Source organism: Armigeres subalbatus, chromosome 1 (genome assembly GCF_024139115.2).
Source record: "Armigeres subalbatus isolate Guangzhou_Male chromosome 1, GZ_Asu_2, whole genome shotgun sequence".
Lineage (NCBI taxonomy): Eukaryota > Metazoa > Arthropoda > Insecta > Diptera > Culicidae > Armigeres > Armigeres subalbatus.
The window spans coordinates 187,837,427-187,863,837 of NC_085139.1; the positions used below are offsets into that span (position 1 = coordinate 187,837,427).

A 26,411-nucleotide genomic window follows, 5' to 3' on the forward strand; every position below is an offset into this window, starting at 1 on the left:
TAAATACTGAAGAAGACGTTTGCGACCGTCAAAGGATCCCAGGAAAATGCGGCAGTCACCCTTGCTGGCAATCTCAAATGATACCTTGATCCCCCGAAGGTGACTCAAATCTCATTCCTGAAGCCAGAAAACTCAGCAGCAGATACCACAATTGGCGGAATCCTTTGCTTTTTCGCATGGATCTAATCACCTGGGCTAGAGGTAGATTCGATTTGCTCAATTTCGTCATGAATCAAATCGAACTGATTGCTCAGTTCGATAGGAGAAAAATTATTTTCGATATTAGAGTTAGAAGGAATATCTGAATATTCCTTCTATTTTTTCCGCGCTTGGGCAGGACGGTCTTGAAACCTTGTTTCTTAGAAGGAAGTGGAGAATTCAGAGACTCCCCTTCCTTTTGTTTTTGTTAATGCTCATTGCTGAGCGTGTAGACGTGACCTTCTAAGAGATTTTTCCCAGAACGGTGTCCCTGCAGGATTACCAATTTTACTTCCGCAAACGGGTCCAACGTAAAACGAAGGCACGGGTCCTTGCAAAGATCGTAACGGGATCAGTGGGTACAAATAGCGCTAAGAAGCACCGTTGAAATTAAAATAGCTTCGGGTAGTATTAAAAACTTCCTTCCGCAAAGAGAAAAAGAACCGCACAGCACGAAAGCACGATGCGGTCTGCCCCACTACCCTTGTTCGGGGTAGTAACCCTCCGTGTTTTGGAGCGGCCCCCAGGGAGCTCATCCCCTGGAGACTGTCTCCACCGTTTTTGTGTCTGCTCCGTTGGAGCAGTCACCCCCGACGTACCCGCAAATACTTGAGCCTCAATCTGGGTAGACTTTGGCACCACCGTCTTAGCTGGCACGCCTTCGGTCGATTCGACCTTGCCCGAGTCCGCGAATCCTTGGGCCTCAGTCTGGGTAGACCTCGACTCCACCGATTTCACGGGTTTACACTTGGCCGTCCCGACCGCCCTCTCCAGCTTGGCGTCCAGCATCGACTGACAGGCGTGTATATGATTGTGTGTACTGGATATTTTTATATTGTGTAAGCGAGGGCTGACAGTCGAGCCATACCACTCCCTCAGTAAAGCCGGGTGACACCGACTCGAAACTGCGGGTGGGCTAATTGTCAGGCTGCCTTCCGTCCCATAAAACCATGGTGGTCCTTGCGGCACGCCATCCAATCGGACCACCTAGTCGGTAACTAGGTAGAAGTAGGTTCAGTTGATATTATCTGACTAACGCCGATTTTGCTCTGAAGATGCAGTGTCAACCCACGCATGGCCTCCCTGCAAGCTTGCATGCATATACAATTATGGGACCATAAAGGCGACTGCTTCGGTTAGATTCGATGGCAGCTGCAAGGGGGGGCCATAAGATATGATTAATTCTCCAAGAGTCGGCGGTAGGGGCGCTTCTAGCGCAATGGTAGATCCCTTCGCAAGAAGGGGTCTAACGAGGTCTCTTCCCACTAGGGAGGAGAATGGTATGGAGGTAGTCACTAACGAGCAAGGCGTAAGCACTCCTCCAGAAACTGCTGATACTTCGAAAGTTTGTTCAAGCTGCAAAGCGAGAAAAAGACACACTCATTACGAGTGAGAAGGTCGAGGTAGGCTCGCAGACCGAAGCCTTCTCCTTCCCAAGCGGTACGGAGGGGACGCAAGAGGTGACCGAGGTCGCCTCGAGCGTCAACGAGGGCCGGACTGCAGCGCGCCCCAAACACGTCAGGCAGCAGTCCGGAGATACGCCCAGTAACCCCGAACGTCGCACGGTCCACAGGGCCAAACGGCGGTTGGTCGCTACGGGCAGCGGTATGGCTAAGCCAGAGAAGGAACTTAAATAAGCGTCAAGAGAGGGCACCCAATCGAGCGAAGCAACGAGGGATGGGCACTGGTGCAGCCCAGGCTACTGAACCTTCGGGTGATGCTAGCCAACCTGCGACAGTTGTTCAGCGGACCGAAAATCCTAGCAACTCGTCAGCAGCTTGACGAAGTCACCGAGGCAGAGGATCTCGTCTCCGCGATTAAGGTGCAGTGTGGGACAGAAGTTGAGCGGAGTTCTTTACGACTTAGAGGGGGGCCTTTTGGTACGTAGGTAGCTTGGTTCAAACTACCAGTTGCGGACGCTAAAAAGGTCCTGGCGGTCGGTAAACTGAAGGTTGGATAGTCAATATGTCCAGTAAGCATGTTCGAACCACCTTTAGTTGAAAAGTGTTTTAGGTGCTTCAAGTTTGGCCACAAATCATAGTAGTGTAAGAGAGCAACCTTTGTCGACGTTGCGATGAGGAAGGACATTTTGCGCAGGCCTGCGATAAAGCACCTAGGTTTTTTTTTTTAAACTTTATTAAAGTGATTTTTCAAAATTAGAGTTCATCACTAAAAGCACCTAGGTGCCTTATCTGCGCTAGTAGGAAACAAGCCCGTAACCGTGTTATGGGTGGACATAATTGCCCTTATGGTGGCAATAAGAAGACGCAGTGCGGGTAGCACAGCTGAATCTTATCAATTGTGCAACTGCTCAGCAGCTGCTGTGGCAGTCGATTTTCAAGTCGGATACCGACGTCGCCATTCTTGCTTGTTCGACAAGTCCCCATCAGATTCGTGGTGGAAGGTCACAAGCTTCGACATCGAAGCTTCCACCGCGCCTCTGGGACTGGGGGCACATACCGAAAGTCTAACTGGGGATGCACTGCCAGCTGTTCAGTCACGCGCCTGTGATGCCAGTATGCAGAGGAGGGCTCCACCGAGGAACGGTAGATCTCCAGCGTACTGGTGAAGCGCTGCGATCGCAGACCTTCGGTCAACCTGCCTTAAGGCCAGGCGAAGGATGCAACGAGCTCGCTCTGTGTAAGACAGGTATGAATGCCGCTTAACGTTCACAGCTGCGAAATTGGCCTATAACAAGGCCATTAGTCTCAGTAAAAGAGTGTGTTTTGATAACCTTTGCCATAACGCCAACTCTAATCCCTGGGGCGATGCCTACAGAATAGTAATGGCGAAGACCAGAGGTGGGCTAGCACCCCCAGAACGGTCGCCGGCAAGGTTGAAGCGCATTATCGAGGTTCTTTTCCCGTCCCATGCCACAAGTCCCTGGCCTCCAGCACCGCAAAGTGCGGCCGAAGTGGCACCGGTGAGGAGGTTCTAATCCCAAGACGGTCATTCAATTGGTGTGCTGTGCATCTCTGTCGTTTTTTTGACCAATCACGACAAGCATCTACTAAATGTACACACTCTTCCAAACAATATTTTGATACCTATTTCATTGACACGCCAAGAAGTTGTTTTGAATTTTGCAGTGGGCGAAAAGAAAACATTAGCAGAGTGATCGTTGAGTAGCTGCAATCTTCCGAGAATGACAGTCAGATGGTGGGGAACCTGGTCGGTTGTCGGCACCCCGACATAACTTTTGACAGATGGGGAAGGGTCATTTGGCCGAATCCCATTCGAGGTTCTCTTCCCGTCCCATGTCACAAGTCCCTGGCCTCCAGCACCGCAAAGTGCGGCCGAAGTTGCACTGGTGAGTAACTAAGAGTTGCTTGCGGTGGCCAAAACCCTGGACACGAACCAGGCTCCGGGGCCCGACGGAGTGCCAGAGGTTTGGGCAGCTCTAAGGGCAGCGCTCATGGCGAACCCTGACATGTTCAGAACAGCCCTCAGCCCCAGCTAGAGATGCATGGACGAGTATAGTTTCCCTGATAGGTGGGCGAGACAGAAACTGGTGCTATTGCCAAAGCTGGGGAAACCACCCGGTTACCCCTCGGAGTATAGACCCATCTGTCTGCTGGACACCACGGGGAAGTTGCTTGAGAGGATCATCCTCAACAGGCTTACCCTGTACAACGAAGGTAGCAATTAGTTTGGGTTTCGTAAGGGTAGGTCCACGGTGGATGACATCAACTTCGTGGTGAAGACTGCGGACAGAGGTAGCGATACAACGCAAGAGGAGGGGAACCCGGTTCTGTGCGGTCGTGACGCTAGACGACAAGAATGCATTCAACAGCGCAAGCTGGAATGCCATCGCGCTCTCGTTACTCCGGTTGGGTATCCCGGTGAGCCTCTACAACATTTTGGAAAGCTACTTCCAGAATCGCGTACTATTACACGAGACAGATGTTGGTCAGAACTGTGCCTCTATCACCGCAGGTGTCCCTCAAGGGTCTATCCTGGGCCCGGTGCTATGGAACGCTATGTCGACTATGTCGACATAACGCTAGAGGTTTACGGAGAGTCTATTGTTGAAGTGGAATTGACGGCGGCCCACGCGATCGCCATGGCAGAGGAATGGATGGGGTCTAGGCAGCTGGGTCTAGCACACCATAAAACAGAGGTGGTTGTTGTTAACCTTCTGTCTGTGCTCAAAAAACCTTACGTTGTCTGTGCTCTGGGGTCAAATTGACCCCAAATTGAAATTGCTATAACTTTTTTATTGTTTGGTCGATTTTGGATTTTTAGGGCTGTTTCGAAAGATAATTTAATCATCTTTCAGGTCGTAGCCAAAGATTTACTGTTGGTGGGCGGGTAAATCGCGGGGAGGGGTTTTAGTGAACAAGGGTACAAAAACAGTGATTTTTCATGATTATTTTACTTATATCCGAGAATCTTTCCCATTCTGAACTACACCTTTTTAAAGAGGTTATGCAGGAAGGCGTGTGCTTTGGCATGAGGTGTTGATAAGTTCAGAACTTGACCGCCAGGTGGTGGTATATTTGAATTAATTATTTTAGCCTACTCAAGATAATCTGATATATAGAATTCTCCTCAGTGAAAATATTCTTATCGCACAAATTTAAAATTTGTTAAATTTGCGTCTTGATCAAAGATCGTCTAGTGGGAATGGACTGTCTTGTGACGGAAGTAATAATTGGAAATTTTACAAATAGGCGGCAAATTGGATGATCTTTGGTTACGCATGTAGACCCAAAGGTCTTAATTCCAGGTTTTTCTTGGATGACCTGAAACATATTCTGTGAACGCATTCTATTATTTGCAGCATAGCTGGAGCAGGTTGAATACAAAGAAAACTTTTGATGTACTCTACCACAACATTCATGTTTGCCAAAAATGCTACAAACCAAAATACATCAGATCTCACATGGAACAATATACTCATATATGACAGCTCACTAGCGCCGCATCTTGGAAGAAGTGCTCATTATATTGAGCACCGCTTTGTAGTCCTGAACATCCTGAACAATGTTGCCGAATACAACTTAGGTGTAGGTATGAGGGATCTCAAGCTAAAGCAATATTTCAAATATGCAAGAATATTGCAAGTACACTAGCGCCGCCTATTTGTAAATTTCCTGATTATGTATTCCGTCATATAACAGTCCATGCCCACCAGTCGAACCTTGTTTATGGCGTCATCTTTACAAATTCCAAATTTGTGCGATAAGAATATTTACAATGAGGAAAATTCCATATATCGGAATTACTTCAGTAGTCTAAAATAATGAATTCAAATATACCGCCACCTAGCGACCAAGCTCTAAACTAATCAATGCCTCATGTCAAAGCACACGCCTTCCTGCACAACCTTTTTGAAAAGGTGCAGTTCAAAATGGGTAGGATTTTCAAATATAAGTAAAATAAGCATGAAAAATCACTGTTTTTGTACCCTTTTTTACGAAAACCCCTCCCCACGATGTACCCGCCCACCTATAGTCAATCTTTGGTAACGTCTTGAAAGATGATTAAATTATCTTTCGAAACAGCCCCAAAAATCAAAAATTGGCCAAACATTAAAAAAGTTATTGCAATTTCAATTTGGGGTCAATTTGACCCCAGAGCACAGACAACGTAAGTTTTTTAAAAAAAGTACACTGTAGCACATATTTTCAAGATTTTTCAAGTGAATTTGCACCTAGGAGACAGATCTCGGCGAGTTTTACCAAACTACCAAAAATTAGGAGAATCGGTTGAAAACTAAAAAAATGGCAGCCACTCAAAGTGGCCTGGGGTCATATTGACCCCAGAGCACAGACAAAAGGTTAACAACGTAAGTCGGTACAAAAGGCTGTGGTTCGCGTGGGTGACTGCACGAGCAATTCTAATCGATGATAGACTGAACTTCGGCAGTCACGTTGATTACGCCTGCAGGAAAGCTTCAACAGCTATTGCGGCATTATCGAGGATGATGTATCCGTATGACCCGTATCAAGATGGGTGAGTAGGCAGCATGAGAAAATTCACTTTCATCTGACACAATTCCTGTCAGGCCACGGCTGTTTCAGATGGTACCTACACAGGTTCGGGCATACAGACTCTCCCCCCCAGAAGTAGTACTGGGAGGTAGTTCCTGGGGGAAACGATGGCGGAGCCCAAGGGAATTTAGTCGGTATTACCGGTACGGTCCAGTCCGACACTCCAGTACACTTCCGTGTGGTAGTTTTGCAACTACAATGCACGTGTGCTGGGTTAGTGTGTAAATGCATTCTCCCTTGCAAAAAAAAAAAGAACAGACTCTCCCGTATGCCCAGATTGCCCTGGGGTGGACGAGACGGCCGAGCACGTACTATTCGTATGTCCTCGTTTCGTCGTGGAGTGGAGCGGAATAGTGCGCCGAGCAGCAGTCGAAGAGCGCCGACTAGTGGGAGGAGTGAAACTAGTGGGTAGCTAGTTAAAATGATTAAGCTGGTAGCTAGTAACGTGGGCGTGCGTAGTCGCACGGACTCCTCCCTGAAGTAATGCCGCCAGGCTGTACCTGGGAGATCCAGGGTCTGTGAACAGGGTGGTTTTAGTGGGTCGGCGGGTGGCCAGCCTCGTTCGCTGGTAGCCCACCGCTGTCTGGATGCAGATTCCCACCCTACTGGAAAAAGGGGATGTGCCAAGCGGTGAGGAAGTGGAACGCAGCTTTGACCGCCACCACTCAGATTGCTCGCAGTTTGCAAAGAATCTGGCGCGCGAGTAGCAGTCGACAAGCATGAACACGCTTAAAATCAATAACAAAGAGATATGTTTGCTTCACACAAAACGGACCTAATGCAGAACAACACCTCGATGAGCGACAGTTACACAGCCACAAAAATAGCTCGTGTGGTTTTATTGCAGCTTGGATTTCAATATTTTCAACAGTATTTGGTTCCTCATGAAACAAGGAATCTGTACAAACAAATGTTAAAAAGGACCGTTATCACGACCGTACAAGGCATTTTTGTGCCTGTGTAACTGTCGCTCATCTAGGTGTTGTTCTGCATTAGGTCCGTTTTGTGTGAAGCAAACACATCTCTGTGTTATTGATTTTAAGCGTGAATAACGTACTTTCGAATGATCGACTGTTTATTGTTATTTTAACTTAAAGCGGCTACGCAGTCTTTAAGGATTAAAACAAGATTTATATTTGTCCAACGTTTCGACACGGGGTTGGTGTCTTCATCAGGGGAAAATGTTCCTTGTTCCTTGTCTAATGTTTAGTCTTACAATAACTGTCAGGTTTGGAAATTTATGGTACACTATTTTGGAAACACTTATTTTCATCATAAATGACACAGGCAAAAAAAAATAAAAAAATCCTTACAGACTGCGTAGCCGCTTTAAGTTAAAATAGCGTGAATAACTTGTGATTGGTTAGTTAGAGCGAAAAGAGCTGAGTGCGTGGCCGTCACTGAACCGAAGGGAGCCAATGCTCAACCGGTACCGTAAAAGAAAGGCAATTGAGAAACGCCGAGAGAAAGTCGAGCAGATTGCGACCCTAAAGAACGGCGGTAGCCAGCCAGCCATCTACAAGGGATACTGAAGTTTGCCGGGAGAAGGTCGTGAAAGGTGAGGTCAAAAAAGCGATAAAAGAGCGGAAAGCCGCAAGTTTTGCGGTAGAGGGATTGAAGACGTCAGCGACTAAAAATGAGAGTGACCATAGAAGAACGGGTACCAACGGTCACGGCAGGAAGGAAAGAGACAAAGCGAATATCATCAAAGCTGGTGGTAAGAACTACGCCGACGTCCCAAAGGACACTAGGGCGATAGAGTTTTAATAAAATTCTAATAAAAAAGCCAACCAACTACCAACAACCCCAGGCCTGATTCCAGTGCTTCGATTTTGGACATGAGTCGTATGACTGCAAAGGTATTGATCGGAGTAAGCTGTGTTGATTGTGTAGAGCAGAGGGTTTCGAAGCCCTCGCCTGCCTAACCGCACCGATGTGTTTGATCTGGGCCCCTGGCATATACAACAAATAAACCATCTGGTGGGCATGCCTACCCGGCCTTGAAACGGACTAAGGCATGTTGATAGCTCAACTACGTATAAAAATTTATACCTGTTCGAGCGACGGAAGTTGAAAATGTCCATCGATAGAGTCGGACAATTCGCCACAACCACAACACAGCAGGCAAAAAATCTGCTCTTATTTTTAATTTATTATTAATTTATGTTTTTCGGACCAGAGGGTGCATTTACCTTCGTTTTCTGTTAGACACAGATTTGCTTTGACATAACTTCGTACAGCATGATTATTTAGTCGTTTAATCAACGAATCATTTCCAGTGGCACTCACGGAGATGCAGAGGATTCCTCGATCTTTTGTAGCAATAAGTGTTGAACTAATTTTCCTCTCCTAATCCTGTGGGAACGTGGCAGGCATTGCTATTGGTCTTGAATTAATGATACTCCAAAGCATTACAGTGAGAATAGTTTTCTAATCCCAAGACGGTCATTCAATTGGTGAGCATCTCTGTTGTTTCTCAACCAATCACGACAAGCATCTACTAAATGTACAGTCAATAAAAGTAAGGAAAACTAGCTTTCCTGATAAAATATTAATTTTGATTGCAAGGGTGACAATTTGAATCGTTGTTTAAACATGCCCCGCAACCCCGATGGGTTGAAATTGCGAAGCAATTTAAGACGAACAACGTTCAAAGAAAATACAGGTCTTCCATCGATTTTTCATAACCATTATGCTCATTTAGCATTGAATGATTACCTGCCGTGAAAATTTGAAGAAAAAACTCTTCCAAACAATATTTTGAGACCTATTTCATTGACACGCCAAGAAGTTGGTTTAGCTGCAATCTTCCGTGAATGACAGTCAGATGGTAGGGGAAGCTATTCGGTTGTCGGCACCCCAACGTACCTTTTGAGAGATAATAGGGGAAGGGTCGTTTGGCCGAAACCCATTCGGCCGAAAGCTATTTGGCTGAATGCCGCTAGGACGAACAAAACATAAGGCCGAAACCCATCTGGCCGAAAGGGTTATTTGGCCGAAAGGGTCGTTTGGCCGAAAGGGTCATTTGGCCGAAAGGGTCGTTTGGACGAAAGGGTCGTTTTGCCGAAATAGTCCTTTGGCAGAAAAGGTCATTTGGCCGAATAGGTCATTTGGCAGAAAGGATCATTTGGCCAAAAGGGTCATTTGGCCGAAAGGATCATTTGGACGAAAGGGTCATTTGGCCGAAAGGATCATTTAGCCGAAAAGGGAGAAGGGTCATTTGGCCGAAACCCATTCGGCTGAAAGCCATTTGGCCGAATGCCACTGGGCCGAACAGACCATTCCCGAGCAGCACCAGTCAGACAAAATGGTTGCAGCAACTTCATTGTGACTAAATCTGGTCACATATGAGTTGCAGTAACCTATGTGGAACTTGTGTGCTACTAGGGTTAGGTTTTTAGGTTATAGGAAAATTAGGAAAGTTAGGAAAGTTATTAGGCCGAAACGATCGTTTGGCCGGAAGGGTCGTTTTGCCGAAAGGGTCATTTGGCAATAAGGGTCGTTTGACCGAAAGGGTCATTTGGTCGAATGGGTCATTTTGCCTAAATGGTCCTTTGGCAGAAAAGGTCGTTTGGCCGAATAGGTTGTTTGGCCGAAAGGATTATATGGACGAAAGGGTCATTTGGCCGAAAGGATCATTTAGCCAAAAGGGGGAAAGGGTAAGTTGGCCGAAACCCATTCGGCCGAAAGCCATTTGGTCGAATGCCACTAGGCCGAAAGGGTCGTTTGGCCAAAAGGGCCGTTTGGCCGAAGGGGTCATTTGGCCCTAAGGACAGATGCCTGTGTTTATTTTAACAAAGAAAACACATGCAAATATTATCACTTTGTTCAATTGGACGAAAGTTATGAACCTAGAACAAAAGGGTGCCTATAATCGACCACCTTCCCATGTCTAAATTACAGCTTCCGTTTCAACTTAATCCGCATTTCAACTTGCTACGGTGGACCTTAAATGATTTTTCGGTACAAATTATTGATATTGTCGATTACGTTTTGGTTTAATTATGGCAACTAACCAAAACAAAGAAAAATATCAAACATCATTTTTTCCACTAAACGTTTTTCGATTATACATTTTATGATTGGATTATTTATGGTATCTTAGTAAATTATACTCCAACTGTACCATTAATAGTTTTGACGATAGGCTCTACAATTTTTGGAATTTGGATTATATGCTGAACGGTCGTTAAGTATCGTTACCATTCAAAAATGAACTTTATGCGAACAAAAAAAAAAATGCTGTGTCATTGAGGTTACAATTACTTCATCATGAATTTAATGATTCTATGAATAATAATCGTTTGGTGTTTGATCAAAATTTAATTTTGAATAGTTTGACATTTTCGTCTGTATCATAAAACCTTAAAAGCGTTACTACTTGAAGAATTATAATTCCATGAATAGAAGTGCAGTGCAGTAAGTGTAGTGCATGTTGTCATTTCATACAATCATCACACCGGTTGCTGTGCTTTGGGCTCGATAGATGTAAATTTCAGTTCGTTTTTCCTTAAACTGTGGCGATTTGACAGAAACTTTCGTGTGCATCCAAATTGACTGAAAAAAACATCTCAACTCATATTACGTCTTACGTTATTGTGTCAGTTTTTTTTCCATTACTTCACCTGTAACATTATTATTTTTTTGTTTGTACGCAAAAGATTTGTGAAGAAATCTATTGTCACCGGTCTGGTTTCCGTTAGGCCGGTTTCTTCCATCTGTACGATTGAAAGCATTCTGCCATCCCCTTTCCTACATTGGCATCGACTACTTTGAACAGATATACGTGGTTGTTGGCCGGAGGACCGAGGATCATCGAAGAAGTCTAGAAAGGGGCGTTACATCCAAAATTTATTCCTTCTGATTCTTCGTCCACATATAAAGTTATATATGTGGACGAAGAATCAGAAGGAATAAATTTGGGCTGTTACGCCCTTTTCAAATGTTGGTCTAGGAGTGTTGATAGCCTGCCCCACAATACAAGTTATACACATCGAAGTCGCACACAGCCTGACGACAGATTCGTGTATCTTCGCCATTCAAACCCTCGTCGCAAGAAGAGGTTCTCCTGTAGCAATAATTTATCGTGCACCAACTTCATCGCAGCCAGTCGGGAATTTAAGAAAGTTCTGCAGAATGTGAACCGAGACAAGCCTGTTGGAAAACTATTGGTTGCTTCCCCGCATTTCCGTGGAGTCTGGGAACGACTTGTCCAGTAAACGACAGTGTCCAGTCCTGACCCATAATGCTGGGTAGACACCTTTGCGTGGTATGTTACGGGGTAAGATCTACCACGGTTACATTGCCAGCTACAGGCAAATCCTGACCCAACGATTACCTTCCTCATTATCCAACTCCGTGGTACTTATGAGGGTGTCGCTAAGTCGATGGCCTCTCGTTAAGTAAGTACTACATCAACACATCCTTTTTCTCCCTAGTTACGGTGAAGATGGGCGTGGCCAGGAGTAGTAATCCTCATGCTTTTGTTATTTTTGTTTAAGACTGGAATCAAGGACCACTCCCCTTCTTGCTTTCTGATAGCATTCTAGATAAGGATCTCAAACGTAAAACATGAGTATCACTAGTGTCCAATCTACGAATTACACCGTAACAATGCTAATGCTAATGCTAAATGCTGGGAACGACTTGTCCAGTCCATAAAGAAGGCACACCCACAGACGAACTTATACGAAACATGTTGACAGAAGTAGAACTTATTGTCAACTCACGGCCGTTGACGACAAGCATCGCCAGGCACTAACTCCGAACCATTCTGCTCGGAAAGTGCACTTACCCCGAACATTCTGAAGGTTCTAAGCCCTCCATTGCGTTCGACAATAGCAGCTACGCTCTAAAGCATACTTGGAGAATGTCGCAGGTCTACGCCAATAGATTTTGGCGATGCCGACTAATAAATGTTATTTTGTGAGAAAAGCGAAACGAATCGGAGAAACAAAAATTAAATAATTTAGGTTTAATCTTATTTCAAATGAACTAGGCCAAATATAATGACTTGAATGAACAATTACTAATGATTGAAAAAGCTTTTTTGGCAGCTTTGTTCTCCCAAAAACGCACCACTGTGCGTTGTTATCTATTTCTGGTTTGATGTTCTTCACCGAAAATAATGTATTCATCCGTAAAAAAGCGTCGGCCGGGAAGCAAATTTACACGCAGAACCCAGAAAAATACTGGATTATCAACCGGCCCGAACATACAACTCACAGTCACGGAACAATAGACGCTTAATCGTATTAATAATTTTCCCCCTTTTTCCCAAGTCTGTCAATTGCCGAGGAACGACACACTCCCACGTGAATATAAGAAGAAAGGGATTCTTCCATCAACTCCGGCGTTGTCAGTCGTTCGGTCGTACGGGTGGAGTGTGAACTCACATCGTCGAACGATTAATCGATTTATGAATCAGTTTTGACAGAAAATTGAAACAACAGCGGCAAGCGGAATCGTTCAGGGCGGTAATTGCGTCTTGTCTGCAGCAATAATCATAAAACGTGTTGCAATTTTCTTTCAGTGTGATCCGTGTCGAGGTTGGGAGATAAATTTGAGATAAACGCAATTATTGCAGTTTTGGGAGACGATGTCCACTTTCTTCAGTGTCCAACGGAATTGGATTGGATTTTCCTGACACTTATTGCTTTTAGACGAAGGTCGATAGGGTTCCTGTTTGGTCAAACGACTTCTATTCTCAAAATCTATTAATAGGCCGATAAAGCAATACAGTTGAGTAATTCTCACTGGGACTGGTCAACTATTTGCAAGAGGTCATTCGAAACCTCTTGACGAGTATACAAAAAACTCTATCAAATAGGGTGGGTGTAGCAATTGTCGCCATACATAAGAACAAACATAAAAAAAATAAGTAAAAGGCATTTGGGTGGGCTTTATATATCAAGCGAAAGGCTTTACTTCCTGCTCCTTAGAACAGCTGTGAAAACCACAATAAAATTTGTTATTATCCTCAAAATTGATTAATCCATAATAGGAACGCATGCACCAGTTGTGGCACTATTCTTTATTTTGGTTTCTTATTTGGCAAATCCCATTTTTTCTTATGGGATTGACCAAATTGGGACCACTAGTGCGACAACTGGTGCAAAGGACGTCAAAAATTAAACAAAATCAATTTTTACAATTATGCTTTGCTTGTTTTGGAGGAAATCAAAGGTGTTATCGTATCATATGAATATGCTTTATCGATATGACAACCTAAACCTTTCACTAAATTGAAAGTTGAAAATGATGAATATTTACTCCAAAACACAGGTATAACTTAACTGGTTTACATTTGGTTGCTCTTCCTTGATGATTGGTGTTCATTAAATATAATTGGTATAACCACAAACTCAGTAATTTTGATGTTAAAATAATGGTTCACCCTTTCTTTCATTAACATAGAAATTTCTATTATTAGCAATGAATTTGTTTGATTTGCCGACTAGACATGGAAGGAAAAAACTGTGTTTGTGCCAAATTCTGTTTGTTTGTGTCTTTTGGTAGAAAAAAAATCACTCACATTAAAGGATCGCACGCTCGTTTTGTCCTACACAATTTTAGGACAGTTTTCCAAATTATTGGATTGATATTAACTTTGAGTTGCCTTGGGCTGAAAGTCTCGCTAATAAAGATAAAAAGAACTTTGTGTTGAGTTTGTGTTCAGATAGGTAAAAACATTTAAATGCATAGCAAAATAAATTAAATATAAATGTAAGGCTACCAACGTTGTGCCTATCACATTTGATAAAATTTATAGCCTGCCATATTGGCATTGACAAATTTTGTCCAAAGTTGACATTCGTAGAATCGCACAGCACTCAACGATGGGCAGACCGATTTTTCCGATTTAAATTCGTTTTCTTTTCCTAGAGTTCGTTGGCATTCGTGAAACCAAATTTTTTTTTTCTTTATTAAAGAGGCTTGCAGCCCAAGGCTGGCTCACCTCTTGAAACCAAAATAATTTAATTGGAAAAAATATGCTAAACTGTTTTCCAAACAAATTGTGAAGGCAGACGAATGTTTCTTATCAATTTTTGGCGAAACAAAATTCAATGAGCAGCTGGTTTAATATATTTTTCTGTTAATTATTAAATGGTGATCAAGGGCATTAAGTTGGTTACTTTTATAGACAACAAAGAGGAAAAACGAATGATCCAGTGAGGGAAAGCACAAACAAACAGACGTAACACTAGTGAAATTATCATCGACCATGACTTCAACGATCAATTTGTATTGGGTTGATTGCGCGTTTCAAAACTAGAGGCGCTAGCGTCGTAATCCTTCGAGTTTGACACTCCAGCGCCTTCTGGTGACAATGTTATACGAAACATTGCTTCGTGTAACATGCACGAAATATGGCCGTAGAGGATGTTGACTGTTGAGCGATGGATTTTTCAGAAAAATGCCCAAGCTCTTACAAGTCGTGAGCTGTTTTCTCTGGCAATGTAATAATGGCAAGGATTTCGAAATATTTTTTTATTTTGTTTAATGAAATGTTGTCTCTTGCGAGTTAGTGCTGTTCTGGATGGTAATCCGATATGTCGAGTCTAGTACAAGACACTGAAGATGAGCATACTTCAAGGTGAAAATACTTATCTGTAACCAATTCATAAATAGATATTTAGATGAAATATTGAAAGCAATTCAGCTTCTTCCTTGTTAAATCGATATGTGTGTCTATGAAGAACTAAGTTTATAACTCCCTGTAACAAATGTTGCAACATGAAATCATGCACCCCTATTACACTTTGCTATGTTTATTCACTAAAGCATGTAGTGCGGAGCCAATAGCACGTGATGAGAAACCGATTGTCATTGATTTAATGAACAACGAACAGTTCGCGAAAACGTCGTGCAGCGACAGACTCACTGCGGAATAATTTCGATGAAAAATCTGACAATAATTCCAGTTAGTAAAAATAAAGTAATAAGCTCGCAGGAAATTTGTCAATTGGACAACGGACATAGGTAATGTATATGGCAAGACATTTCAATCATATTGCAAACATTCAAATCAATTTTTTTTCATTTTTCATTACAAAATCAGAAAGTTTGTATTCACGATGCTCATGTGTTGCTTTTGTAGTTCTCGGCCCCCAAGATTCGAATGGCTACTGGCGTTTATTGTTTGATTGGGAGAACTCCGAGATTATTTGGCTACAAAGTATGAAGGGGATCATTAACAGCGAAATCCTCCGGAAGTTCCTCCAGGAATCCCTCCGGAAGTTCCTCCAGGAATCCCTCCGGAAGTTCCTCCAGGAATTCCTCCGGAAGTTCCTCCAGCAATTCCTCCGGAAGTTCCTCCAGGAATTCCTCCGGAAGTTCCTCCAGGAATTCCTCCGGAAGTTCCTCCGGAAGTTCCTCCGGAAGTTCCTCCGGAAGTTCCTCCAGGAATTCCTCCGGAAGTTCCTCCAGGAATTTCTCCGGAAGTTCCCCCAGGAATTCCTCCGGAAGTTCCTTCAGGAATTCCTCCGGAAGTTCCTCCAGGAATTCCTCCGGAAGTTCCTCCAGGAATTCCTCCGGAAGTTCCTCCAGGAATTCCTTCGGAAGTTCCTCCAGAAATTTCTCCGGGAGTTCCTCCAGAAATTCCTCCGGAAGTTCCTCCCGGAATTCCTCCGGAAGTTCCTCCCGGAATTCCTCCGGAAGTTCCTCCCGGAATTCCTCCGGAAGTTCCTCCCGGAATTCCTCCGGAAGTTCCTCCCGGAATTCCTCCGGAAATTCCTCCCGGAATTCCTCCGGAAGTTCCTCCCGGAATTCCTCCGGAAATTCCTCCAGGAATTCCTCCGGAAGTTCCTCCAGGAATTCCTGCGGAAGTTCCTCCAGAAATTTTTCCGGGAGTTCCTCCAGAAATTCCTCCGGAAGTTCCTCCCGGAATTCCTCCGGAAGTTCCTCCTGGAATTCCTCCGGAAGTTCCTCCCGGAATTCCTCCGGAAGTTCCTCCCGGAATTCCTCCGGAAATTCCTCCCGGAATTCCTCCGGAAGTTCCTCCCGGAATTCCTCCGGAAGTTCTTTCCGAAAGTTCCTCCGAGAATTCCTCCGGAAGTTCCTCCCGGAATTCATCCGGAAATTCCTCGGAATTCCTCCGAAGTTCCTCCGGAAGTCCTCGAAGTTCCTCCCGGAATTCCTCCGGAAGTTCGCACCGGAATTCCTCGGAAGTTCCTCCCGAATTCCTCGGAAGTTCCCCCCGGAATTCCTCCGGAAGTTCCTCCCGGAATTCCTCCGGAAGTTCCTCCCGGAATTCCTCCGGAAGTTCCTCCAGGAATTTCTCCGGAAGTTCCTCCCGGAATTCCTCCGGAAGTTCCTCCCGGAATTCCTCCGGAAGTTCCTTCCGGAATTCCTCCGGAAGTTCCTCCCGGAATTCCTCCGGAAGTTCCTCCCGGAATTCCTCCGGAAGTTCCTCCCGGAATTCCTCCGGAAGTTCCTCCCGGAATTCCTCCGGAAGTTCCTCCCGGAATTCCTTCGGAAGTTCCTCCCGGCCTCCCTCCGGAAGTTCCTCCAGAATTCCTCGGAAGTTCCTCCCGGAATTCCTCCGGAAGTTCCTCGGAATTCCTCGGAAGTTCCTCCAGAATTCCTCCGGAAGTTCCTCCAGAATTCCTCGGAAGTTCCTTCCGGAATTCCTCCAGAAGTTCCTCCCGGAATTCCTCCGGAAGTTCCTCCCGGAATTCCTCCGGAAGTTCCTCCCGGAATTCCTCCGGAAGTTCCTCCCGGAATACCTCGGAAGTTCCTCCGGAATTCCTCGGAAGTTCCTCCCGGAATTCCTCCGGAAGTTCCTCCCGGAATTCCTCCGGAAGTTCCTCCCGGAATTCCTCCGGAAGTTCCTCCCGGAATTCCTCCGGAAGTTCCTCCAGGAATTCCTTCGGAAGTTCCTCCAGAAATTTCTCCGGGAGTTCCTCCAGAAATTCCTCCGGAAGTTCCTCCCGGAATTCCTCAAGGAAGTTCCTCCAGGAATTCCTCCGGCAGCTCCTCCCGGAATTCCTCCGGAAGTTCCTCCCGGAATTCCTCGGAAGTTCCTCCCGGAATTCCTCGGAAATTCCTCCCGGAATTCCTCGGAAGTTCCTCCCGGAATTCCTCCGGAAGTTCCTCCAGAATTCCTCGGAAGTTCCTCCCGGAATTCCTCCGGAAGTTCCTCCCAGGAATTCCTCCGGAAGTTCCTCCAGAATTCCTCGGAAGTTCCTCCCGGAATTCCTCCGGAAGTTCCTCCCAGAATTCCTCCGGAAGTTCCTCCCGGAATTCCTCCAGGAATTCCTCCCGGAATTCCTCCGGAAGTTCCTCAAGGAATTCCTCCGGAAGTTCCTCGGAATTCCTCCGAAGTTCCTCCTGAATTCCTCGGAAGTTCCTCCAGGAATTCCTCCGGAAGTTCCTCCTGAATTCCTCCGGAAGTTCCTCCTGAATTCCTCGGAAGTTCCTCCAGGAATTCCTCCGGAAGTTTCTCCAGGAATTCCTCCTGAAGTTCCTCCAGGAAATCCTCCGGAAGTTCCTCCAGGAATTCCCCCGGAAGTTCCTCCACAGGAATTCCTCCAGAAGTTCCTTCAAGAATTATTCCGTAAGTTTCTCAGGAATTCCTCCGCAAGTTCCTCAGGAATTCTTCCGGAAGTTCATCTAGGAATTCCTCCGAAGTTCATCCAGGAATTCCTCCGGAAGTTCCTCCAGGAATTCCTCCGGAAGCTCCTCCAGGAATTCCTCCGGAAGTTCCTCCAGGAATTCCTCCGGAAGCTCCTCCAGGAATTCCTCCGGAAGTTCCTCCACAGGAATATCTCCGGAAGTTCCTCCACAGGAATTCCTCCGGAAGATCCTCCACAGGAATTCCTCCGGAAGTTCCTCCACAGGAATTCCTCCGGAAGTTCCTCCACAGGAATTCCTCCGGAAGTTCCTCCAGGAATTCCTCCGGAAGTTACTCCAGGAATTCCTCCGGAAGTTCCTCCAGGAATTCTTCCGGAAGTTCATCCAGGAATTCCTCCGGAAGTTCATCCAGGAATTCCTCCGGAAGTTCCTCCAGGAATTCCTCCGGAAGTTCCTCCAGGAATTCCTCCGGAAGTTCCTCCACAGGAATTCCTCCGGAAGTTCCTCCACAGGAATTCCTCCGGAAGTTCCTCCACAGGAATATCTCCGGAAGTTCCTCCACAGGAATTCCTCCGGAAGATCCTCCACAGGAATTCCTCCGGAAGTTCCTCCACAGGAATTCCTCCGGAAGTTTCCGGAAGTTCCTCCACAGGAATTCCTCCGGAAGTTCCTCCACAGGAATTCCTCCGGAAGTTCCTCCACAGGAATTCCTCCGGAAGTTCCTCCTCCTCCTTCCTCTCTCTCTCTCTCTCTCTCCCCCCCCCCCCCCTCTCTCCCCCCTCTCTCTCTCTCTCTCTCTCTCTCTCTCCCCCCCCCCTAATATTTCTTATGAATTCTTTACGACATTCATATTTAGCTTCAATGAAATCACCTCGGAAAATTCTTCCGGAAAACGGAACTTTTTTTGCTTAAAAATATTTGGAGCAATCCTCTAGGAACTCTTCCTTAAAATAATCCTCTTTTCTTAACCCCAAAATTCCTCCAACAGTTCTCTCAGAAAGTCGGAAAGAAATTTCTAAAGGAATTGTTCCAAATGATTCTCCAAGAATCCTCCCGGGGAGGAATTCGCCCAGAAAACCTTACAGGATTTGTCCGGAAAATTCCGTTGAAAACTCCTCCTACATATCATAAGGAAATTACTCTGGAGCTTCTCCAACTTTTTCTTTAGAAACTTGCCTAGAAATTCTCCAAGAATTCTCATAAAAATACTTTCAAGAATATTCGCGAAAATTCTTTGGAGATCTCTTCTAGAAATGTTTCTTTAAGTGCCATGGAACCTTCTTTACAAAATTACTCAGGAACTGCTCTGCTCTTTCTTTTTCATGAGTTTCATTATATAATATTTTTGGGCATACCTATCCGATGGAGTTCATTTAAGTATGCCGAAGAATGTACGGCATAATTGTCACACTATTTGTTTGTTGCTGCTTGAGAGTCTCGTGTTGTTCAACTTCACAGCATTTGCATGAACTTTTCCAACTCGTATGTAGCGCCGATTTTTCAAGATCCAATGCTCTAAGCTCCAGAACAAGTGGGAGAACCTATACGCAAAAAAAAGCGTTCCCGAATTCGTGAACCAGCAAAACTACACCGTGATTTAATTCATGGATTCGGGAACACCAGTCACGTTTTCAGAACGTTCCAGAAAACGTGACTGTATTCCCGAATCCGTGACTGTTGTTCCCGAAAAAATGCACAGTGAACTCGTTAGTTCACGAATTCATGAACGCTTTTTTTGCGTGTAGAACATTTGCATTAAACTAATTTGGATTGCACATAATACTCCAGGAGAAAAAAAAGGAGCTCATATGGCTATCGCTTCTGTCTCATACGCAGGAGGTCGTGGGATCAATCCCAGGCTCCTACCATTCCTCCCACTTTGTATTCTTCTTCATATTTCTTATGTTCTAGCAATCGTTAGAACAGAAAACGGACTTCCATACCGTTTACATTTCTATCCTATACCTTCAAATTAATTATTGTAGCAGCAACTGCTAGAATTGGAAATGAACGGAAAAAAGCTCGTTTCCTATATCCAATTAGAATTTCATCAAATGCTTTCTCCTATCACACTGGGGAACTCGTTAACCAAGACGAGCATCTGCCCTTTATCCTCACCCAAAAATTCCAATAAAAACTTCCGCATGAATTCGTGGCAAGTGAAGAGGTATATTCGGCTTGTAGTGGGCGAATGCATCATTATTTCCTCCCCTTCCCTACATTGACTTGCATTCTTACGTGGCAGGCGCCAATGTGACCTAACAAATGAGATAACCAGTATTTGTACATTGAAGATGAGTGCTAGTCCCAAGCAAACATCTGTGCAAGAACAGCTGATCTGGTCATAACGGAGTCGCAAATATGAGCTCACATAATACGGAAGTGCTCCAGGAACTTGTGTGGACATGCTGGATTGATTTTGGTTTGAAATCAGGCGTTGTTGACCTTGCAGACCAAATGATCTGAATTCCAGAACAATTTGGAGAACCTAAGAACATCTGCATCAATCTAATTTGAACTCCACATGATAGGTAAGGGCTCTTGGGACTTGTGTGGATATGCTGGGTTGATTTCGGTTTGAAATCAGGCGACCTTGTAGACCAAATGAATAATTAAAAATTCTAGAACATTTGCATCAAACTAATTTGGACTGCACATAATACGCAAGTGTTTGCAGGGACAAGCTGGGTTAATTTACGTTTTGAAGTTCTTCTTAATCGGTAAGCTCTACTCATATTGAATTTCGTACATCGAAATCTTCTACATTTCAAATTACAGCATCCGTACTCCAGGTGATCTAGCAAAAAAAAATGGGTCCGTAGAAACATAACAAACTAGAAAACTACAGGAAACTAGATGAGATGGATAAGATAATCATGAAAGAATTGTGCAAATCGCTAAGAAGACGCCCAGGAACCTGCTGTTTGAAATCATGATTCTGATGATTTCTTGGTCGCCAACCAAGAAGCAAGAACATGCACATCCCAACATGCAATTAGGTTCAGGTTTCCCATAATACAAGTTCCATGCAGATGCTTGCACATTTGTTAATTTATATTTAATAAAATGGATGAGATCAAATTTTCATACAAAGTTTACTCACATGATGAATCATCACACAAATGTACCATGCGTCTCCATATGCTTTTATGCTTATGTGCTGCTGAACAGTTTTCAAAATATCTACCTTTCGTTTCCTCTGAAGGCCCATTTTTGCCTCCAACGGGTTTATTGAATATTTCCTCATGGAAAAATCATGTGTGAAAAAGAGAAAAATGTCAAAAAATAAAATTAGGATTTGTATGGGCATTTTGATCACAGCGTGCATTGTCGTCTACTATGTAGGACAACGTCTGCCGGTTCAACTAGTTTCAAATATCTGTATACATCTAAAAAATCCGTATATTTAAATTTAAATAAAAGTACGTATACTCAAAAAATGGGTAATTGCCCTTGGATTGAGTGGCTTACGATTAAAAAATAAGCTGATTGAGAATGGAGTGTATCAAGAAGTTATATTAAAGCGAGTATTTGTAAACTAGTAAAAAGTGATGCCCTTGGAAATTGGCTATCGCAAAAATGAACGAATTGGTAGCACGAATAGCATTGAAATACTATTTTGGTCATGGATTTATCCTGTTTATTCCTATGTGTAGCAAACAGTGCGAAGATAAAATCATCTAGATGTGAATCATTCCGTCTACTCACCTAATGAGCCAATGGCCACCCGCTGGCGTCGATTATTCAAGTGAATAGGGATCTGCAATTGAAAAAAAAAGGTTATTGACTTTGAGGGAATGTGGTGCTTAAACATAAGTAGTTGATAATTTTTCAGTTTAAAAATATCAGAAGAAAATCAACAGTACAATATATTTTCGTTCATGCAGGACTCGAACATTTATGAACCCTATTGACAACGCAATTTTTTTTATTTCGAACGAGGATCAAATTTCGCACTGGTTCTCTGCACCAGGCGCCAAATCCAAACACCCGGAGATCACGGGGTGACTCGACCGGGTTGCCTTTGCTAAATCGGCGGTGTGCATGTGTCCCGGAGGCTGATTACTTTCGATGTCATTTCCGGCGTCCGGACAAGCAGGGCTCTCGGTGGGATAAAGCCATCATTGCTACTGATTGTAGCGACGCCACAGTGGAAAACGAGGGAAACACCCTCGATGGGGTGTGATTTTTCCTTGCCCGAGCTCTTCACAATTTAATTTGTCTCTTCGGAGATGTTGTGCTAGCGTTATAGAAGTGTTTATATTGGCTAGCAGTGCGCCCGATAGTTTCTGTTAGAGAACCGTAAGCCGGGTGCAAATTGATATGCCATTTAAAATTGACCAAGTGTATAAAATACGAAAAAAGTATCAAAAATAAACCATGATTACTCCAAATATGAAGTCAAAACTCATAATAATTTACTTAGTGTCGATGCTGATTTTCTCACTTCATGTCAACTACAACTACAGCACTTATGAATTATATCTAGCTATTTTCTGTTATTATCTCAATACATGGAAAGTAGGTATAAGGGGCCGGACACATATTACTTAAGCACTTATAGGGGGAGGGGGGTCTGTCGTTTTCTTACGCACTATATGACTGCTGCGTATATTGAGCGGAAGGTTAGGCTGCTTCAATTATGTTCAAACAACCCTGAAGATGTTTTCTTATTCATACTTTTTTACATCCTTCAAAGTTATTGAATGTGATTAATTTCACTCCATGCTACGGTACTGAGTTGGGTGAGGTTATCCGGAGGAATGATTTAGGGAAGGGATTAAAATTTGTAATTGAAATATTTGCATAAATGGACCGATGTGTGCATATGCATAGAAGGACCTCTGCTTCAAGAGTTGTTTCAAAGATGTCTAGCCATAAAGGTGACAGTGATTTTGATTCAATGAAAAATAAAAAGAAGTATCATTGCTATTGTAACTAGGGGAACTGCTCCTGAATTTATCTCATGAGTCGGATATTCATCCCACCAAAGCAAAGCAATGGAAAGGAATATGATTTGTTTCTTATTTTTGTGATTTTTTTCAGCAGTGAGCACGCATGTTGACAAAACGAAGCTTCGAGATTGGTGCAGTATTTCTTTGTTTTGCGATGAGATGAATATATGTTCAGTGTGATGGATATTGGAGCAGTTCCTCTATATTGTTCCAGGATTTGATGAAGGACAAAATTATGCATATGTATTTATAGATATTTTTGGTAAGTATATTATGGCAATTATTGCCTTTTTCGTAGACTAAAGTGTACGGGTCAGAGATCCAAAATCTTATATTTGACATATACTACCGCTAACCGCAAGTCGAGCAGATCTGTATATGGGCCTCCATATACATATGTGTTCGACTTGCGGTTAGCGGCAGTATAATAATAGACTCAATTCTTCGAATTGTTATGATGTCTGTCTGTGTATGCACGAAAATGTAAAAACAAAATGTTTTTTAGGGACTTGGAGAAAATTGGGGAATTTGTGCAATGTTTATATTATTGAAACTTGGATCCATCATAGTGTTACCAGACGTACTCTTTTAAGAGTACATGTACTCTTTTTGAGGCAGGAAAATTATGTACTCTTCTTTTTCGGAGAAAAAGGTTATATGTACTCTTTTTAAATATTTTTAGTACCAATTTGATTTTTAAACTAAACAATGACACAAACCACAAAACCTAATTACAAACTACAAGCTGGACCAAAAACATTGTCGAACCATGCATGGGAATTGAGAACATCATTTAAACGTTCGTTCTCATACTACAGACTGCGTTTATTCAAGCTTTTAAACTTATTCCTCAGATATCAGACGGTTTCAAACACCCTATTTCCTATCCAGCATTTTACGAGCGCTAATGGCCGCCACAATGAAGCTCAGTTTTTGGTAGGGTGGAAACAGTTTGAAGTTTGGCTTGTGTCGTTTGACACGAAAACGATAAGTTTCCATCATCAAAATGATTGAATCACGATGATGATGATTGCTGCGATGTCAAACGACACAAGCCAAACGTCAAATCGATTGAACCCCACCAGAACATGAGATAAATTGTGGCGGCCATTAGCGCACGTAAAATGCTGGATACAGAATTGATCTTTTGAATTTGTAAATATTAAATAGTTTCAATGGGTTTTATTCCATGAATAGTTCTTCTACTGCTTCACTTATATTTTGGAGTAGAGATGAGCGAAACGGATCACATCGATGAACGGATCAAATCTGGGTCATTCAGTCTAAAGATTCGGATCTTTCAACCGGATCGGATCCTTAGAACAAAACCACAAAACGCAAGAAGAATGCTAATAGTTAAAGGTTCGTCATTCAGGTTCACACTTTTGAACCGTATTGTCAGTAACTTCACCTTTTCTTTGTCACAAGCGGAGTACAAACAATGAACTTTTCATTCTATCAATTCCTTACAAATGGCAGATAATTTGCTGATCTGGCAAACCGGATCTTTTGAAAAATGATCCGCGAATCATTCATTTACTTCAGAGATCCAGAACATTTTAACGGTTTTTGATCTGAACGCTTATCCCTAGTTGACACCGAGGTTAACACAACTCACTATTTTGTCACAATAACTGTCGCAATTAATTTAGTTGAATTCATAAACATTTAGCGTTACAAGTTCGTCCTTCTTCTTCTTCTTCTTCTTCTTCTTGGCATTACATCCCCACACTGGGACAGAGCCGCCTCGCAGCTTAGTGTTCATTAAGCACTTCCACAGTTTTTAACTGCGTGGTTTCTTAGCCAGGTTACCATTTTTGCATTCGTATATCATGAGGCTAGCACGATGATACTTTTATGCCCAGGGAAGTCGAGACAATTTTCAATCCGAAAATTGCCTAGACCGGCACCGGGAATCGATCCCACCCACCCTCAGCATGATCTTGCTTTGTGGCCGCGCGTCTTACCGCACGGCTAAGGAGGGCCCAAGTTACAAGTTCGTCCTACAAAATATAAAATATATATTCCGTTTTGACTAAAATCCCGAAAAAGTTTCATATTCCAAACATTGCGTTTTAGCATCCTAGAATTTTTCATCGATTTTCCGTACGGATGATCAAGATTACATTCAAATGTAACATCCTTCCCATGAAAAGAACCACTCGAATAATGATAAAATTGTCATTTAAATCCAGGTATTCTGATTTTAGTCAAAACAGAACAATATCGAACTTGAATTGTAAATTAAAAAAAAATCATGGATTGTACTCTTTTGTACTCTATTTTCCCTTTTTGTTAATGTACTCTTTTTAGTCAAACCAAATCTGGTAACACTAATCCATCAGCCATTGCTTACCGAAAACGAAATATTTTTTTCAGTTTCTTTCAACGCATATTATCCCATCATCCTAGAAATAGGACAGAAGCTTAAAAATCCCAGTGTTCTGTATATATAATCGCAACGTTTTGGCTCAAATCCCGAAGGTGACATAAATAAATAAAGCCAAAATGGTCAACAACGCAACTAGAATGATTTCAAGTGTAATCGCTTCCGTCGTAGCATAATTTGGGTCCACAAAAAATGTTGAGTCATTTATCATTACTATAGTTGTAATGTCATTGCAAGCATATGTTCCCATATCTGCATAAAATTGTGTCTATAGGGGCCAGGTCAGCCTTATAGGCAGTTTAGGTGATCCAAGAATTTCTTGAAGAATATACCTTTGGATCAACCAGCATAACGATGGACTTTTCACCTGTGACTTCTAGCGAAACAGCCCTATTCTGGTCCAGAGAAGCATGCGGGTGACTTATCATCCTTTGCAAGGTTTGTAGGTCATCCAAGATCTTTTTGAAGTACAGAACTGTGGATCAACCAGCACAACGATGGACTTCTCACTTGTGACTGCTAGCAAAACAACCTCATTCTGGTCCATAGAAACACGCTGGGTGGTTAATTATAATTTGCAAGAACTCATTGGAGTGTAGACCTGTATTTTTGGACATTTGTTACGGATTTTTTTCACCAGGTGGCGCACATACATAAACATAAACGCGTTTTTTAACTTTTTCTAGTGACTTCTAGCGAAATAGCGCTATTCTGATCCATAGAAACACGCTGGGTGCTTTATAATCATTTTCAAAGTTTGTAGATTATCCAAGTACTCTTTGGAGTAAAGACCTACGGATTAACCTGCGTAACAATGGATTGTTCGTGGGTGACTTCTAGCGAAGTGGCCCCATTCTGGTTAATAGAAACACACTTGGTGGTTTATCATCATTTACAAGGTTTGAAGGTAATACAAGACCTCCTCAAAGAATAGACCCACGGATACACCGCTTGATGATGGAAGCAGTTGTTCTGTACAGCACAGCGAGAAATCCAAACCAAAAGTGAAGAAAAATAGGAAGAAGCACCAACAAAAACTGGATTTTGATACAGCAAATAATGCAGCTAACTCCTGTAAATGATACGGACGGTATTGTCATCACACTGCCAGCAGACTCGTCTAAAGAGAAGAGAAGGTTTAGAGTTCCAACCTATGAATGGATTAGCGACGAGAACGAGCGTCAAGTGATAAAAGAGGACAGAAATGGAATAGCATTTGCTTACACAATCGCCTCTCCACGTCTCGATATTGAAGGGACCAATGGTCCCGGACCATCGAGATAAGGAGAGATCGAGGAA

General features: G+C 43.3%; 1 protein-coding gene across 1 annotated transcript in view; it reads right to left on the reverse strand.

The window, feature by feature from the left end:
* The window catches only part of LOC134206834 (uncharacterized), a 215,730-nt gene that overhangs the window by 182,007 nt on the left and 7,312 nt on the right, over positions 1-26,411 (reverse strand). Inside the window, exon 3 of the mRNA XM_062682565.1 lies at positions 21,477-21,528. Within this exon, the coding sequence (XP_062538549.1) occupies positions 21,477-21,528 (52 nt within the window). The remainder of the gene's footprint in view (positions 1-21,476; positions 21,529-26,411) is intronic.